The sequence below is a fragment of the Anas acuta genome, chromosome 1, assembly GCF_963932015.1.
Source record: "Anas acuta chromosome 1, bAnaAcu1.1, whole genome shotgun sequence".
Taxonomy (NCBI): domain Eukaryota; kingdom Metazoa; phylum Chordata; class Aves; order Anseriformes; family Anatidae; genus Anas; species Anas acuta.
Window position 1 is genome coordinate 191,431,227 of NC_088979.1, and position 17,579 is coordinate 191,448,805.

Here is a 17,579-nt window from a genome sequence, read left to right on the forward strand (position 1 = left end):
ATACAGTTCTTTCTCTGAAAGAAAAAAGCAAGTCAAAAAGGAACTGTAGCACTCTGCTGAATGCTGAAGTGACCAAATAAATAGAAGCAACTAAACCTTGGTTATATGTCAGTCATTCTTCCCTATGTGACAGCATTCCTTTCAAGTCTGCCCATGATGACCATGGCCCCAGTGCTTGGGTTCTCGAGTTGATGCATTTCAACCCGTGTCATCTGCTTACATTACCAAGTCACTTTTGCCCTGCCATCCAAGGGAAAAGCCCGGTTTGGCGCAACGTGCTACATCACCCATATTTCCAGTGCACAGAGTGAAAGGCTGAAATACTGCCCATGGATTTTGTTCTCTGATTCAGCACTGCACTGCCATGATTGCAAAGTGACAGATGTCAAAACTGAGTGGAGTACCTCATTAACGCAGAGATAAACACACAGAATATGTTGTTTGGAATGACGACCCAGTGTGTTTATATATGTATGCTACTATTTATCGTCCTACAGATGGCTGCTCACAGTGAGGTACATCCACAAATGTGTTTAATTTTGCTTTCTCCTATTCTAGGCAGTTACCATTTCTCCTTGTTTACACCGACTACTACTAAGAGGGCCTAGAGATCCCTGAGCTTTTGTAAGGGTGAAGGGTTATGTTGCACAAAGCAAACCCATGACCTGCGTGCCATCAGTTCCTTGCAGTAGTAATAACCAACACCTGCAGAGCATTTTTAAAGGAATTACCTCACTCTCATTTTACAGATGGAAAGACTCAGAAACAGGGAAGGACTTACCCAAAGTCAGCCAGCAGGCTCTGCTCAGTACAGTTACTATCATTGCATATTGGCTAGCTCATCAAACTCCTGCTACTCATACCCGTCAAACAAAATTCAAATAATAATTATTATTTTTACCGCAATTTGCACTGCAGCCAGGGCTGGAGGCCACAAACAAGAGTCAGCTATGTTGGGCTCTGTTCAAACATACAATCTAGCACACAGTCCCTGCTCCAGTTGTCTCGGAGGGACCCAATTCTGTGGGAACACAAACACAGCAGGATGGGAGGGAGGGACAAGGAAGGGGAACATGAATGCAAGGTTTCACATTGTTCATGGTAACTGCAAAGTATGGAAGCCTATTATTATTTAAATAATTTAGGCAGGTAAGAAATATAAGCATGCTCCTGACAGCCACCTGTCTAGTTATTTACTTAGCAGTTTATCTTCATAATCATATTTGCTCAGATACTTTACTTTCACTCCTTGGGTCTCTTTGCTTATCCTGACAGAAACCGGATCCTAGAACTGATTCTTTGAGGGACTGGCTCACCCCACACTAACCCCAGACTTACATTACACTGTACCTTCCTCCTATGGGGCACATTACACTTAATTTTACAACCCCTCTCAGATCTGCTGCAAGGGCAATTCATGCTGAAGACTTTCTTTATATGATATCTGCTTATGCACTCTAGCCGTGACAATTCAGTATACTAGCTATAAGCTAATGAAATCATTCCACTCGTGCTAATTTTTATTAAAATCTGCAGTACCATAATATGTATTAAGTCCCAACTTACTGTCCATCCTAATGTGGCTATACGTTAGCAATATGTTATGTACCAAAAGGCCATATAGCCATTCCTCTTTAGAAGACTTAACTGGGTATAAAATTGGTTGCACAAGGATCCCGTTATGTTTACATCATAAAGACAAATTTTCTCTTCTTGTGGAGTCACACTGGGTTTCATCTGATCGTACAGCAGGATATTGAACATTACAAGTGTGCAGCAAGATCTCGCTATAATGTCATACAATATAAGAATTAATAGTTCCTCTAATGCTGAATGGCACAGACACAATGGGATTATTTGCAAGAGTAAGGTTGCTCAGTACCGAGTCAGGATTGCTGAATGGTCTTTAGAAGTTAACCCGTTATCTTTCTGGCATGGATCTGCTACACCATTATTTATTATAATGTATGCATTTGTGTAAATTGTGAAAAATGGTATCAAGCACATAGAGGAAATATGGGATGATTGACATCCATAATCTCAGATGGGTGGGTATTTTTTCTGCATTTCAATTAAGCCAAGCATTTAAAGCATGCTTCCAACTCATCAAAGCCAGGAGTTAAGCATGTGCTTAAATCCTTTGCTCTGCTGATGTTGTCCATTGCAATAAATGGGCATCTTTCCATTGACTCTTAACAAATTCTAGATCAGCACAATAACACCATAATGTACTCTAGAAAAGCCTGAGAAATCACAATTTAAATACATTACTTTAGAGAACAAAAGAATAAGCACTTCCCTGTTCCTATTCTCTACTGGCCAAATCCATACACAAATTAATGACCTATCACAATGCCAGTAAAGGATACAGCATCAAAAATGAGGGCATTCCAGAACTTACATAAAAATACTTGCACAGTTTCATTTCAGACTATTAATACTTTTCTGAAAATGATGTTATGTATGCATTGCTACCTGTGTTTATTCCTGTCTGACAGGTATCACTGAAGCTCACCAGAACTGAGATATTTACTTAAATGATTAGGATCTGACTTTTAGTCCTATGATAAATGGAAGCAATAAATAACAACAATTTCATTTAGCAATTGTCAATATCTATTTTGCACCTCTTAATACACTATCCACTAATCTTCAGCATCAGGTAATTCAAATTCCTTTATCATATTTCTGATACTGGCATTTATAACACTGGCTTTATTTTAATCCCAGGTAAAAATACATTAAGAAGGAACTATGATTGATAGTATACTGTTAATTTAGAATAAAATACTTTTAATTATCCCTGAACTTAGCTTACAAATCCAAGACACAGGATTTTATTTTATTTAATAAAATTCAATATGTGAAAGCATAGCCTACATCTGCATTACCAAGTTGTCTATCACAACAGAGTGGATCTGAAAAACAGAGCAGATAGCACTTAGGACCTAATATCCACAAGACGTCTTTCAGAGGTTTCACTTTGGACCAGCTCTAGTCTGGTCCCATGGACTGCACACGTGTTAGTGGTATAAGTCCATCAGGTGTACTCCTAGAGGACATCTGCTTGTTTAGTTTGCTTAGGAAGAAATCCTGTTTGCATACCCCCAGGCTGCTCTGCAACGTGAAACAATGTGTAGTAGGCATGGCCAGCTGGGAGATTCACTTTAAAAATACACTTCTGACCCAAACTAAAATGCAGTTTTTGTCACTCCCATGGACGGTCCTTTTGCAGACCATGGGCCAAAGCAGTTGTAGTTGGCTGCAGAGCCATTCAGATAACTCTAGGATTTCTGAAGGCTTATCCAGAACACTGATCAGCCATGCCACTGATGCCTGGTGGCTCTGCTCAGAGCAGCTCACATCCAGGGCTTCTTAGGTGCCTGGGACCAGGCTGGCTTCAGTCACAGAGGGTGGGATTTGACTCCTGTTTGAGAAACCTACAAGGAAGTCTCTTACAGAGAAGCTAACAGTATAAGCTAGGGCTTGATTCACTTGCCAGCGTGCTGGTACCTAACGCCACCAGGCCTGTTCTTCAGTCTGTGGGACATCCCTGTGCAGATGGGAGGTATGGCAGAGAACCTGTGGAAGACCTGCATCCCTCTGGAAAAGTAGCCAGAGGTCAGACGGGATCCTTGAGGCATTTTAGGCACAGACACTTGGACACAGGCAACTGCTTGATGGCTTGGCTTCCACAAACTGAGCATATCTCCACTGGCCAGAATGAGAACTTAGGAGACTTGTGCTCAAACGCCTGCACTGAGTCACTTCATCTCAGATTGACCTCTACCCACACAGCAGCCTCTGTACTGCAATTGTCAGTGCTCTGGTCTCACAGAATATTTATTTCCAGTTTATTACAGTATGGCAGTAAGCAAACACTGAGAGAGCTTAGCTCTGACATTGTATCTTAACTGAGACCCTGAGCCCTACTGAATTTGCTGCAGAAACACTTGAGTGGCCTTGCAAGAGCCAGTTTAGGTCTGCCAAGACCTGTGAGACCGTGCTACTGCAGTCTGACAGGCTAAGCCAGACCTGTGCAGTCAGTGCACATCCTCTGGCACATCCCCTGTATTGTACCTATGCTTACCTAGTATCTGATGTAGCACAACTCCTCTGTTCCCCCATAAAATGGAGCTGTCCGTAACGATATGCTTTGCATTTGGTTCAGATTTGACTTTGGAAAAGGCAGTCCTAAGGAACAGAGAAATTACACCTCTTGGGAAGAGACAAAAGTGCAGTTATAATTTCCCAGACAATCTCACTTTTGCCTTGGCACAATTCCCACAGCATACCACATAATTAAAACTAAATGAAATGTTGCCTTATGTGTTTAACACTCAGCGATTAAACATACCATCTTAGGTTAATATAGAGACTCGACAAATTCAGTGAGGCTAAATTTCAACTCAGATACTTGTGTCTGCCGATCTGTCCCTGAGGGTGTAAAGTCCTGATCAGGCATTTTTATGTACGCATACTGCATCCAAAAGCTTTCACGGAATCAGGGAATCATTAAGGTTGAAAGAGACCTTCAAGATCATCTGGTCCAGCCATCCCCCTACCACCAATGTCACCCACTAAACCATGTGTCTAAGAGCCAGGTCCAACCGTTCTGTGAACACCCACAGGGATATTTCTTTCATAGAACTGACCATGATTAAAAGTGTTTGCATTGAAGCTCAGGGTGTGCCCTCTTCCCACAGAGTTCATACACAGTTTCATGCACTGAACACTTGTTTATCCTAATCACGAAGTGCTCCCTACCCTCTCTCCCTCTCAGGTGGTTTCATGAGGCAGAAAAGAAGGCAGAAGTGAGGGGACAAGGAACAGCATTGCTTCCCTTCCCATCCTGCACCCACGAAAACTGCCCAACGAGCTCATTCTTTCTGCAATACACAGTGCATTTGACACCAGAATGCTCACCAGAAATGAAGCTCCCAGTAAAATATCAACCATATGAAGAGATTTTACCTCTTATCTCAGCTATTGAGGAAGATCGCTTAGGTAGCAACATGATATCAGAAAATAATGACATGATGAACAGAGTGATAACAAGGGATAACTTCTGTAAGAAACCTTTTTAGCTAAACTGCATCTCAGGTTAGCCATAGACCTGATGATTTGTAAACTGTTTTGCCTGAAAACTTGCTATTGCAGAGTATTTTAAAGACTGATTTTCAACTGCTTTCACAACATCATTGACAGTATTACATTTTCCTAAAGGAAATTAAATATCCAAGTCACATGAAAATGTTGAATACAAAGGGAAAATGAAGCACATTACTGCAGCAGCTGTTGAGACTGTTTTGCTGGGAATTTAAGGAAAATCCTGGCTTCTTTGGTCAGAATGCCAGGCAGGAATCGAGACATCTATTTTTAATTCTAGAACAAACTGAGATAGAAGTGGTTCTGTTTTTGAAAAAGAAAAAACAAAACAGAACAAATGAGACTAGAATAGCAAAGACCATTCACCCAGATTAATTAGTTCCGAGAAATGGGAAATGGAGGAAGAAGGCACACTGCTACAAACATCTCATCCTGTAATCTCTTCCACACACTCATCTGTTTCCAGGGTACAGCTCAGTATTTTGCCAAATCTACTCCCTTAAGAAAGTTGTTGCAGAACCTTGCTGCTCTACTAATTAGAGACTTCCTTTTAATTTCCAGGCTGAAGTGATTTATAACCAAGTTATATCCATTTGTTCTTGTCCCACCGTTAGCCACAGGTTTAAAATCATTAGTTTTCAATCTGCGGTCCATGGACTCAGGAGGGGTGCATAAACTACTTCTAAGAGATTTTTAAAATGTAGTGGTAATGAAGCAAAGCAGACCTAACAGGATGTAATTTGCTCTGACAATGCTATAGGGTATGCAGTATTATCTTTGGAAAAAGTTTAGGAATCCACAAATCAAATCAAACTGAAAAACACTGGCTTAAATTGTCCTTTTCCCTTCCTCTTGTTTATTAGCCCTCTGATATATTTTCAGACAGGAGACATGGCATCTTCTCAACATTTCTCCTTCTACAATAAACACAGCAAGTTTTCCTAGCTTTCTCCTTGCTAGAAATGTCACCGTTCTCCTAACCACCCTGCTCTCCTTGTAGCAGCTCTTGCCATTTCAAACAGAATTGGACACGGGTGACCGGAATCCCGCATGTGCTATCACGGTACATCACACAGTTATGCTAACATTGCCCTAAATCGGCTGGAAATACGGGATGAAATCCATCCCAGGATCACGTATGCCCTCTTCACAGCTGTGTTACATTGGCATCTGACTGTTATCCTTTGGTGTACCGATGTACTCAGGTGCTCCCTTCACTCATTTTTGTTCATCCCCAGCTGCACGGCCTGTCCTCTGCATTTGTGTGCCCATGCCACTGCTGTCTCCTCACTCCTCAAGGCTGGCAAATCCCTTCTGCGGGGTATTCCAACCTGCCCTTGCACAGAACCACGAGGGCATGTGCTGAACAAGGGGAGAAGCGTCAGCTTGGAAACCTCTGTTGATGAAGCCAGCTGATGGTGCCACACTGAAGAAGCCGATCACACACAAAATGCCTGACATGCATTAAATGCAAGTGATTGTGGCTGGTAAATCATCTATGTATTTGGATTTATATTAAAAGGGGGGATTTGATGTGTTATTTTGAAGCCAGATAGTCATCAGTAGCCAGGTTTCTAAAAGTGTTCAGCTCCCATTTAGGCAGCTGAATAAGGTGCAGCACTGCTATGCTGCACGATGCCACTGCCTAGGTAAAAGCAAAGAAAGAAAAGATGGCTTTAGTTAGAAACAGGGCATACAGCATATTTGAACAGCCCAGGTTATACAGTTTTTATTAACTATCAAAATGTGCCTAACAAGCCCAACAACCATTATACCCAAGTAAAAAGTCTAGGTTTGATTTCTCCACTTTTATCTTCGTATTCTCTATCCATACACAGAGGAAGGCAGATCTAGAGCAAAACTTCTAGATGCCTAATACCAAAAAACAAAACCCCAAACTCCACCACCATATTTTTCTTGTATAATGACCATGAATTGCAATTTCAATATTTTTTTTTTTTACTAACGTTCTCCTATTACTGCACCGGTACTAGGAAGGCTAAATACAAAGCCGCAGCAACCAAGTGGTAATTAACTTTCTGTAGAGGAACATACAGCTACAAGGATGAATAATTTTATTGTCATGGAAAGTCTAATACTTCTCTCATGGAATTAATCTTAAAATTTTGAATTATCTGTTTGGGAAGCTGCATTGAATGTCTCTCAAGGAAAAACTCAATGGGTAACAGTTTTACCATATGATGTTCAAAGAGGTATTAACCAAGCTGAAGGTACCTAGGGAAAATCTGATTTTGAAGCATAGGGTATATACATGTAGATCAGAAAGAAGATCCATTGATGGGTTTTATGCTCATGGGCCACGTTTTCCCACTATCTCTACGTCAAACACTTTTGTGGCTTTTTCTACAACATTTTTAATAGCTTTTTCCTCCTACAAAGCTTACAAGCATCTTTCTTTTTCAGGGACGTTATTAAGTCTAGTTTCAAAGCTAACTAGACCTCATGCAAATTTTTCATCCACAGATTTTTATTATTAATTTAAACAATAAAAATCACAAATGAATACTACGGCACCGAGCTGCAGGTACAAATTGACTTAAATTGAAGGAATAAATCCCATGCCACCTTAAGTTTCCTGCACAGATAATTCTTGAGATCCTCATTTTGAGGCTCTGCTGCACACTGGTTATGTTTATACAGATAAATTAAGCGGTGCCAGGGAACATTCTCAGGCATCAAAACTCAATTGTCTATGGTATTAAATTGTTAGAATTGTCCCACAGCATGTGCCACAGGAACAATTTTAGTCTGTTCCAACTACCACTCTTCCAAAAAATTGCCAGGGCACAGTTTGCAAGGCAGGATGTGCCAAGAACGGTTCCCAAGAGGCAGTTTCAGTTGGGTGACCCAGTTTTAGAAGGGAAAAAATGGTAATACATGGACATTGTGCCAGCTGATGCTGCAGCAGGGGCTGGTTCTGGACTTGCTTCACTCATGGGTACGGACACAGCCACCGCATCCCTCTGTGGGGCTCCGGTGAGGTGAGGAGATGCCTTGATACTGAACGGCCTGAGCTTAGCTTTGAAACACATTAATCTCCAAGAGGCCAGCAAGAGCATGTGTAGCTGCTTCACACTCAAGCTGTCATCCGGGCTGCTGCAAAACAACCCTCTCCAAGCTTCCTCTTGCCCACATCAGGGGACTCTGCGTTACAAAAGGAGCTCGGGACGCGCTCGCTTTGCTGCAGGCACTCCAGGTGCCTCTTACTGCAGAGGAAGAAGCAGGAGGTCAGACAGGAGGAAAATACGCTGCTGCCAGCCTGCCCCCCTCCCTTCCTGCAGAAATCTTCCTGATCTTGAGACCTTGCTCGATTTTCTTCACCCTTCTGCACACAAAGCTTGTGACAAAGTACTGTAAGACCAAGGCTGCAGAAACAGTGTAGCCTGGCAATACAAGGCACGCTCTGGCCGTGTTACTCCCCGAGATTACTGGCCTTATTCAGTGAACTTCTGCAAGTAAGGCACGTGGCTTTTGACTTTTAGTGGGAAACAAAAAATCTCCCAAGGTTTCATGCGCAGCTTCTTCTCAACATTTCACCTCGGAATATTTATATTTGACCTTGCAAGTACAGCATGTCTATCTTTCTTCCCTATAAACTTTTTCTTTCTGAAAGATAACCATGAAAATAAGGAAAGGGGAATGGATGTGTGACATCTCATCAAGGGTTTGTAATAATTTATTTAAAACCGTTTATTCTGTAGCTCTCTCCTGATGCAGTTTCAATTACTTGATTGAATAATATTCTCTGAAATAGCACATGATGTGCTTGTGTCAAAGAGGCTCTCCACAGAGGCCATCAGCTACCTTTTAAAATCAATGAAATTCATGAATTTGCATCTGGCTTCTCAAGGAGAAAATAAAGGAACCTCTTCCCCCGGTATATCTGACCTTCTCGTTCTAAGGCCAGCTTGTTTCGAGTCTTCTGCATCTCTGAACACTGACGTGAAGATGGATAATATCATTCTTGGAGGAGATAGATCTTAAAGTCTATTATATTCCCCTTCTTAAGGATTCCAGCCATAATTCTCTCTTAGTAATTGGGATTTGCTCACTGCTCCACACAGTAATGCATATTCTAGCTATCCACTCTGTCATGCTGCCACTGCGTTTTTAACAATGCTGATAGCAACTGATATTATCGAATTCTGCAGACTTTTCAGGCTCTAGGCTTGTCCGTGTCTTTTTTTTCATTTCACCATTTCTGAGCAAAAATGTTTTTATTTTTTCCTCTGTGATGCCTCACTGCTGTGACCCTGCCATTCCTCACAGCTGGATCTTGTTAGTTTTCAAATATTGAGCCCACACTGCCTGATCACGCCACAGATTTTCTGTCCTGATATGTTTGCTGTCTTTATGTTTGCAAGATCAAAGCTAATGCTGTTTATACCACAGCGCTAGAAAGGTTCACTTCTCAAAAGGTAAAATAACCTCGGTGTTTGAAAATCTAGCCTTATTTTTATCCCATGTCTTCTACTACTGATAATATCCGTGTGTTTCTCCTTGTCCTTGCTTCGTTGTTCCATATAGCAATTTTCTTCATTAAACTTTTGGAAGGAATTTAGGAGAGAACTCAGCAGCAGCCCCATGCCAGTGAAGCCCCTTGGGTTGCAAGGAAGTAGAGCTGGGCCAGCGCCAGCTGCTTTCCAAAACCCCACTTCCATTTGTGCTTCTCAACAGTATTCAAGTTCTCTGCTCACCAGATTCTCCTCTTTTAAATTCTCCCCCAGTTTCTTTCTCCCCTCCTACACATTTTTTTTTTTCCAATGAAATGGAATTTGTCCTCAAACTGCCTGGCTAACTTCATGCTTTTCCTTTTATACCTTACTATTCTGTTATCTTAGCGTTTCTCAAACAGTGGACCACAACCCCCAGGATATTCATAAAAGGCAATTGGGAGAGTTATAAGATGCTGAAATTTTTATTACCCTGTAAAACAAAAAACATCTCTTCTCCAATCCCAAAACACCTTTATCCTTCGAAATCCAGTTTTGCTATCAAATTCTCAAATCCCTCATACAAATAAATGATATACACTTCTTAGATGATACATTTTACTCAGGTTCCCTACAGGATCAAGGCTGTGTGATTTTCAGCCTGATGACCGCATCTGACTGATGGAAGATATCTCCAGGACACTAAACTTTTGCAAGTTTTGTGACAAAGCTGGTACCAGGACAGAGCAGAAAGGATCCCAAATTCCCACCAGCAGAAAGATGGGGAGAGTTTAACAAAACCAGGCAGCAACTTGAGGGCACGAAAGCAACGCACAAACAGCTTTCAGCCAGCTGTAACACCGCCGTGTCCTTGTAAAGAACAGAGATGAAGAGCCTGTGAGGAGTCTGTGGGTTCAACTTCCAAAAGGGAACTGATGCTCTCGGAGGCAGGGATGTAGGAGAAAACAGGTGATGCTGTGGATACAGGGTATTTGGGGAAAGAAAGGTCTGTTTGGGATGCAGAGGGGACACTGAGGCAGAGCACTTCTCCCTCAGTTCTCCTGTTCACAGAACACACCTTTTACCTCCTGTTCACAGAACACACCTTTTACCTCCATTTTTATAGCTGAAGCATAGAATATGTGGAAATGCTTCCATGTAATGAAACTGGAACTGCTGCACAGCCTCATTTCTCATCTCACTCACAATTTCCCAAAACGACTTTTAGTTCTTCATCTTCAACCCTCCATATCTTCTGCCAGAATTTTATGCCGAAGGTCGGACACCCACTGCTGCTCACACACCACTGAATAACCTCAACTCACCTGGTGGGTCAACACCAGTGCCAAAATCCAGCTCAGAACTTGCCAGGTGCTCCTGGACTTGCTTTCCTCACCCTTAGGCTTTCTACACACCTCTCCCTTTGCAGGAGGGGAGCACCACAGGGGGAAGAGTGGGCAGGAACAGTGGTTAAGGACCACTGATCAGCCTGGGATGTAGAACAATCCCAAATGAACATTGAGAAGACCTCAGTCTTGCTCTGCCTCACAAAGTCCTCTGCTTCTGGTAGGTTAGGCCGTATCTCTTAGAAAAAGGCATCCAGTTTTATTTAATGACTCAAGTGGCAAAGAAACCACTGTAAAAGTGATTAACAAATGAAACTTTAAGTTACAAAGGTATATACCTCATGGATAATGCAAATTTGCGTAACTTCAGCTCCCAAATAAAGCATTTGTGAAGTTAAGGAACACTGCACTGCTTGAAATCTCCCCCTGTAGGTCTCCATACACCGTAATCTGACAATTTTTAATCTTCTTTTGAATAGCAAGAAAATTCATCCCTTTAGCTGTTCTTCTTTCATTCACTTAAATCAGTCCTGAAACCTTTTCAGCCTTACACTTGAAAGGGAATCTTGACAGGTGTAAGAACTGGACAGAGTGTGCATGGGCACCACTGCGGGCAACTGAAATCCCTTTTTTCTGGCATACATATTTAGGAACTACATTGGATTTCTTAAGTGCAGCACTGCAGTGAGAGTCTCCACTCAGAGGGCCATCTACCACAGCCCCTAATTTCTCTTCCAGATAACTGTTTTCTATAATATGGTCTCCTATCAATTGGCTGCCTCCCACATTTTGAAGAAGTCTTACACCACATGTGGTATATCAAAAAAATTGGTTGTTCAAGCAAGCCCGGTTTATTGTGACATCAAAATCAGTCTACAGAATTATCTGCCCTTCCTACAATTTAGCAAACAACTAATTCTTGTGCTACCTGCAAATTTCAGTGGCAATTAATATATGTTTCTGTTGTAACTAATTGGTAAGGAGAGCGAGGAACACTGGGCTGCAAACAAGATCCTTGTCTGACTCCACCAGACACCCTGCTTGTGTGCTGGCATGAGATTGGATTTTTCTAGTCTTCCACAATTCACCTCTATACCAAGATCCAACAAAGAGTGGTAACAAAGGCTCAGGGAGCATCAAGGTCAAGCCTTTTAAGACTCTTATATAAAAGTCACCTGGTCCTGCAGACTTCTTTCAAGTATAAAGGCAAACAACAACACAGCCGCAGAGAAGAATTTCACCTTTTCATTCCGATCCGAAACAATGCCGTGTTTTAGAGGAACTGTGGCATGTAACCTCTCTCTTATGGCTGCTTTGGCTCCAAAGAACTGGAAATTGGGTAATGTATAACCAGTTTCTGAGAGAGTTCCAGGGAAAATCTGGGGAAGCTTGGAAAGCAAGGAAGGTAGGACCAACACAGCTACTTTAAGTCACTTTTCACCAAACTACTGGAGCGCTCTGAAGAAGTCAAAAATACGCATACCGTAGGAACGTAGTTAACGAAGTCCGCTTGGATTTCGATAAATCTGTCATTCACAGGTCTTAAAAAAATGAAACTCCCAGAGGATAAAAATAAATGTCCTTGCAAGGAGAAATAATTAGAAACAGATGGTAGGAGAATACTGTCAATTTTCAGAGTGGAGAGAGGTCAATGGTGGAGTCCTGCAGGGATCTGTGCTGGAACTTGGGAGCTGTTCACTTATTTATAAATGAGCTGGAAAACAGGGTAAATAGTAAGGTGACAAAGTTTGCTGCTGATATTCATTCAGGGTAGCTGTGATAAGGGCTGACTCTGAAGAAAGACTTTCCAATACTGAGTGACTAGGCAAGAAAAAGGCAAATTAAATTCCGTGTAGATAAATAAATATGAGGTCATTTCTTTGAGGGGAAAATACCTAACCACACAAAATGATGTGCTCCAAGGTGACTATTACCACTTCAGGAATGAGATCTTGGGGTTATAATAGGTAGTTCTGTGAAAACATCAGCCCACTGCTCGCTAGCAGTGCAAAAGTGAGAATTAGGAATTACTGGGAAAGGAACAGAGAACGAAAGAGAGAATATTATTATGGCATTGTATAAATGGATGGTTTGTCTGTCTTGAATGCTGCATGTATTCTGGTCCCACCACCTCTGAAAAGATACAGTAGATTGGAAATGATTCAGGCAAGGGCAACAAAGACAATCAAAGGCATGATACAACCTAAGGACCAAGGAATGATAAAGTAGCTAAAGACTCGTCAGGTTTCACAAACGGGTGAGGGAGGGGAGACGACAAAGGTCTAATCAGGAGAAGTACTGGGAAGGTGTTTGGGGATCCACTGTTCGCAGCCTCTTCCAGTACATGAGCCCAGGGGTTGCAAGATTCAGAAAGGGACTAGATGAAGTCATAATAAAGAAATTCCATCGAGAGCTTTCAAATACCAAGGCTCTGGCTCAGGAAAGCCCTGAACCCCTGTGCTGGAGGCCAGGAGAGTACCATGGGCCAAAGTGAGCTTCCCCTGCACTGGCACTTTTGTGGGCACATTATAGGTAGCTGTGAAGATAAGACATGGGACTGGGCAGGCCTGAGGTTTGGCACAGGACAGGTGTTTTGGGTTGTTTTGTCCAATTGTTCTCTTACTACACACATGGACTCAGGTGTCTACTGGAAAGCACGTATGTTGGCTTTATCCTACTTGTCCGGGGGACATTTCTATGCCTTTCTGTAGCTTTGCATGCTTTTATCTTCTCTGTAACTTTTAACATCACAGTAAAGGAAAAAGTAACGACAAATGTCTAATAACAAAAAAAAATCACAACAAAACTAAGTGTAATTTATTTAACTTTTATAGCACTAAGTCTCAATAAATGTCTTTATTTGTGAGGTTCCTTGCAAACTTTAAATGCAGCGTATTAAAGAGCAGTAACACCTCATCTCTAACACCTTCACTAAGTGGTTTTCTTTGTACAGCTGCTCAAATCAGCTAAGTGTATGTGCAAGCATTCATATGTATAATTTTGAAACTGCAGAAGCGGAGGCTAGAGGCTGGAGAATGAGGCTTTCAATGATGGCTCTCAAAATATGAAACACACCCTGACAGCATTAAGTACATGGCACAAAACACAACAATATAAGCAATGGCGAAAGCATAAGGGAGTCTAACATATGAAATACTCACATACACACAGAAAATACCTTTTGTTCTACAATTTTTCTGCTTAATCGTGTTTATAGACATGATTAGATAGAGACACTGATTCAAAATGCATGTGCCCAGGATATTGCTTACCTTTCCCTTATTTAAAAGCACCTCTTCAAAACAAGAGCTATATCATGCTGACGATTTATAATGACTCATGCTACTGAGAATGGGATCAAAATGTTTCTTGTAAAGAACTGAGATCCTGAGCTATTATTTGCAATCCTAAATCAAGTATGACCCTATGTTGAAAAAGAACTTCCAAGGAGATTTAAATTACACGAAGTATTATTGTATGATCTAACAATACTCACATTACTAAGGTCTATAATAAAAAGCAAAATCAAAGCTACACTCACATGCTTGTTTATTTTACTACTTCAGGTTCAATTTTGCTCCTGTACTATGCAGAATTATATGCATATGTGGTTGACATTACTATATTGTTACCTGGGAGATACGCATCTTAACCTTGTTCATTACTTGCTCATTGCTTATACTCTCAAAACAATAAAATAACAACAGAAACAGATCATATAGCCTACAGGAAAGCTATCAGAACTCATTAAAACTCTCTTGTCCTGTATGTTTTGCTCTACATTACACTTCTGTCCCATCACCACAGCTTTCTTCTTCAAAGGATGCAACCCAAACCAACCCAGATTTTCTGACAGCTTTCCCTCCTTTTGAGGAAACTTTTTTGAGGTAACACAGAAACGTACAGTCAGGTAAGTGATGAATTATGTTACAACATTCAGCAAACAACAAAATCAGCATCTTGCAATAGCCAATGCTGTTACAGTTCTTTTGGGGCATTCAGATACAAGCTGGGAATGATGGCCACTAATCACTTGCTATAGAATTATTCCCCTATTATTCTAATTTTGGAGTTAAGCAGCTGAAAATTGGTTCTGCCACTGATGTAAAACTCATTTTGTTAACTTTCAATGCCAACAACACATCGACTAGCTTCAGAGATGATGAGAATTCCGTGTTATTTTGCCTGAAAATATATCTTCAGTGTCACGCCTGCACATGTGCAGGATGGTGTACGCTGGTTGGACTCCCGTGGGTCAGCTGCATGCACTGGTTTCTAAACATTATTCACCTGTGCAGAAATGCAGCAAAGGAATCAGATTCGTTTTTATCTACCTTCTAGTGGCATAAAACAGTAGAACCATATGAATAAAAAACACTGTTATCCCTGATATCAGTAAGTATAAGAGATTTGGAAATTGCGCTGTCCTGCTGCATATGGGACACGAACAAAACAGGCTGAGGATGCACCAAACTGGTAAATATTCATGCCACCCTTCAGCAGCAGAGCAGTAAGGAGAGGAGACAGCTGAAAGCAAAAGTCCTTAATGGAGCAGAGGAGACGTCAGTGGTGCAAAGATGAAACAGTTTGCTCTGCCTGGAGCCAAGTGACATGACTATGTACAATTAACAGCACCGTATCAGAATGCGTGTTATTGAACAGAAGAAGTAGCCACCAACGTCAAACAGGAATCCCAATGCAGAGAAAATGAACCCTGTCCTAGTCCCGCTGGGACTGAGGGGAAATCTACCAATCTCAAGTGACTGCAGATCAATCCCCAAGTGATAATGAAAGAAACTGCACAGAAACGTAAGTAACAGAAACAGCACGAAATACACAGAACACGCATATAAACGGCATTGCACGGAGAAATGGATAAAGCTGTTTCACACAAACCAGAAATTTCCAGTAAGCCTCATGGACAAGGTGGCAAATTGAACGATGCTGAAGCTGCTCGGCAAAGAACTAGGAAGAATTATTGCTCACAAACTGCAACGAATGTAGGTCAATTTGCGGGACTGAAAAAGTGCCCGTGAGCCCATTTTGGAGCCATCTGGCTCTGCTTCCCTAACAGCAAACCCCAAACTTCTCAATTTCATGGTCCTATCGGGAAGATGAGCAGAAGGTATGCTTTGACTCCAGACTTTTTTTTTCCCAAAATTTTATTTGAGGTTTGATCTTTTCTACCTTGCTGAAGCTGGTTTTATTAGTATCTCAACTCCAGAGCCCATTCTTTTCTCCTCCTCTGCCTGCCCGCTGCCCACAGCTGGCCAGATCTCCCTAACTCAGGAGCGCTGTGCTGGAAATGCACAAGGGGTGTCCTGGTGCTCTCCCTCCTCCTCCTCATGCGCTCTCCTCGGGGAGACTCGGGATGCGATGGGGAAAGTCAAATGAAGTCGGGAGCCCTCCTGAGCCCAAACCAGCGCCTGAGATGTCATTTTTTTTGGTGTGTGCTCCTAACACACGGAGGCACAGGAGCCTTGAGCACGGCAGGAGGAGACCCAGACCCCAAGCCCAGCTCTCGAACCCCAATGACCTCGGCTGCCCTTCCAGCCGGCCGGCAGCATCCCTCGCCGACCTCCCTCGCCCCTCAGCTGCCCGAGGAGCCCCCTCGCCTCCATCTCCTCCCCACCACAAGCCCCAAGGGACGGAGAAGGGGGCCGGAGGGGGTCTCCTGCTGCCCCCCGCCGAGCCCCCCCCCGGGCCAGCGCCGCTGCCCGCACTCACCCGAGGTGAGCTGCATCCAGGCGCAGATCTTGTAGACGGTGGCCGTGTTGCAGAAGAAGAAGAGGATGAAGCAGACGATGCAGGCGATGATGAGCATCATCGAGAGCCCGATGAAGAAGGAGGCAGCTTTGAAGGCTCCCGAGGGCAGGCTGGAGAAGTCCGTGAAGCTGCCCCGGCAGGTGAGTTCCCGGCTGAAGCCGTTGCCGATGCAGTAGTGGAAGAGCCCGAAGTAGCCCGCCTGCGGGGTGTCCACGCCGTCCCCGATCCAGTAGGGCTGGATGAAGCACACCACGTTGACGATGGCAAAGCAGATGGTGAAGATGGCCCAGAGCACGCCGATGGCCCGCGAGTTCCGCACGTAGTTGGTGTGGTAGATCTTGGCCGCCTCCTGAGCCGGGAGCATCCCCGCTGCTGCCGCTCCTGCCGAGCCCGCTCCCGTCGCCGCCGTCCCTGCAGCCGCTCCGGGCATCCTCGCCGAGAAGATCCCCCCTCCCCTTCCTCCTCCTCCTCCTCCTCCTCCTCCTCCTCCTTTCTCCTCCTCCTCCTCCTCCTCCTCCTCCTCCTCCTCCTCCTCCTCCTCCTCCTCCTCCCCGCTCACTCCCCTCGACGCGACGCGCCCCTCCGCCGGGCTTCAGGCCAGCAGCAGCGCCAACATGGCCCGCCGCCGCCTGCCGGGGCTCCGCGCTGCCGCCCTGCCCGCCAAGGGGCCGCCGGCGCCCCGCCGCCCTGCGCAACCGCGGCCCGCGGCGGAGGGGAGGGTGTGGGGGGGGCGGAGCGGGACACGCCTGAGGCGGCCGAGGGGCCCTCGGAGCCCTCCCGCCCCGGGGAAGGGGGCGCCCGGGGTGGGAGAGCCCCGAGGAGGCGCTGAGGTGGCAGCCGCCGTGGGGCGCGGGAGGGCTGAGGAGAGCTGAGGGGAGCCACCAGCCCCTCAGGGGTCGTCGCC

General features: G+C 43.8%; 1 protein-coding gene across 2 annotated transcripts in view; it reads right to left on the minus strand.

Annotated features, from left to right (window-relative positions):
- The window catches only part of LHFPL3 (LHFPL tetraspan subfamily member 3), a 253,353-nt gene extending 236,201 nt beyond the window's left edge, over positions 1-17,152 (minus strand). The window contains exon 1 of one of the 2 annotated variants that reach the window (XM_068669836.1): positions 16,637-17,152. In XM_068669836.1, coding sequence (XP_068525937.1) covers positions 16,637-17,105 — 469 coding nt within the window. In that variant the 5' untranslated portion in view covers positions 17,106-17,152. The remainder of the gene's footprint in view (positions 1-16,636) is intronic. The other variant, XM_068669835.1, reaches the window with a different exon arrangement.
- Between the last annotated feature and the right edge of the window lie 427 nt (positions 17,153-17,579).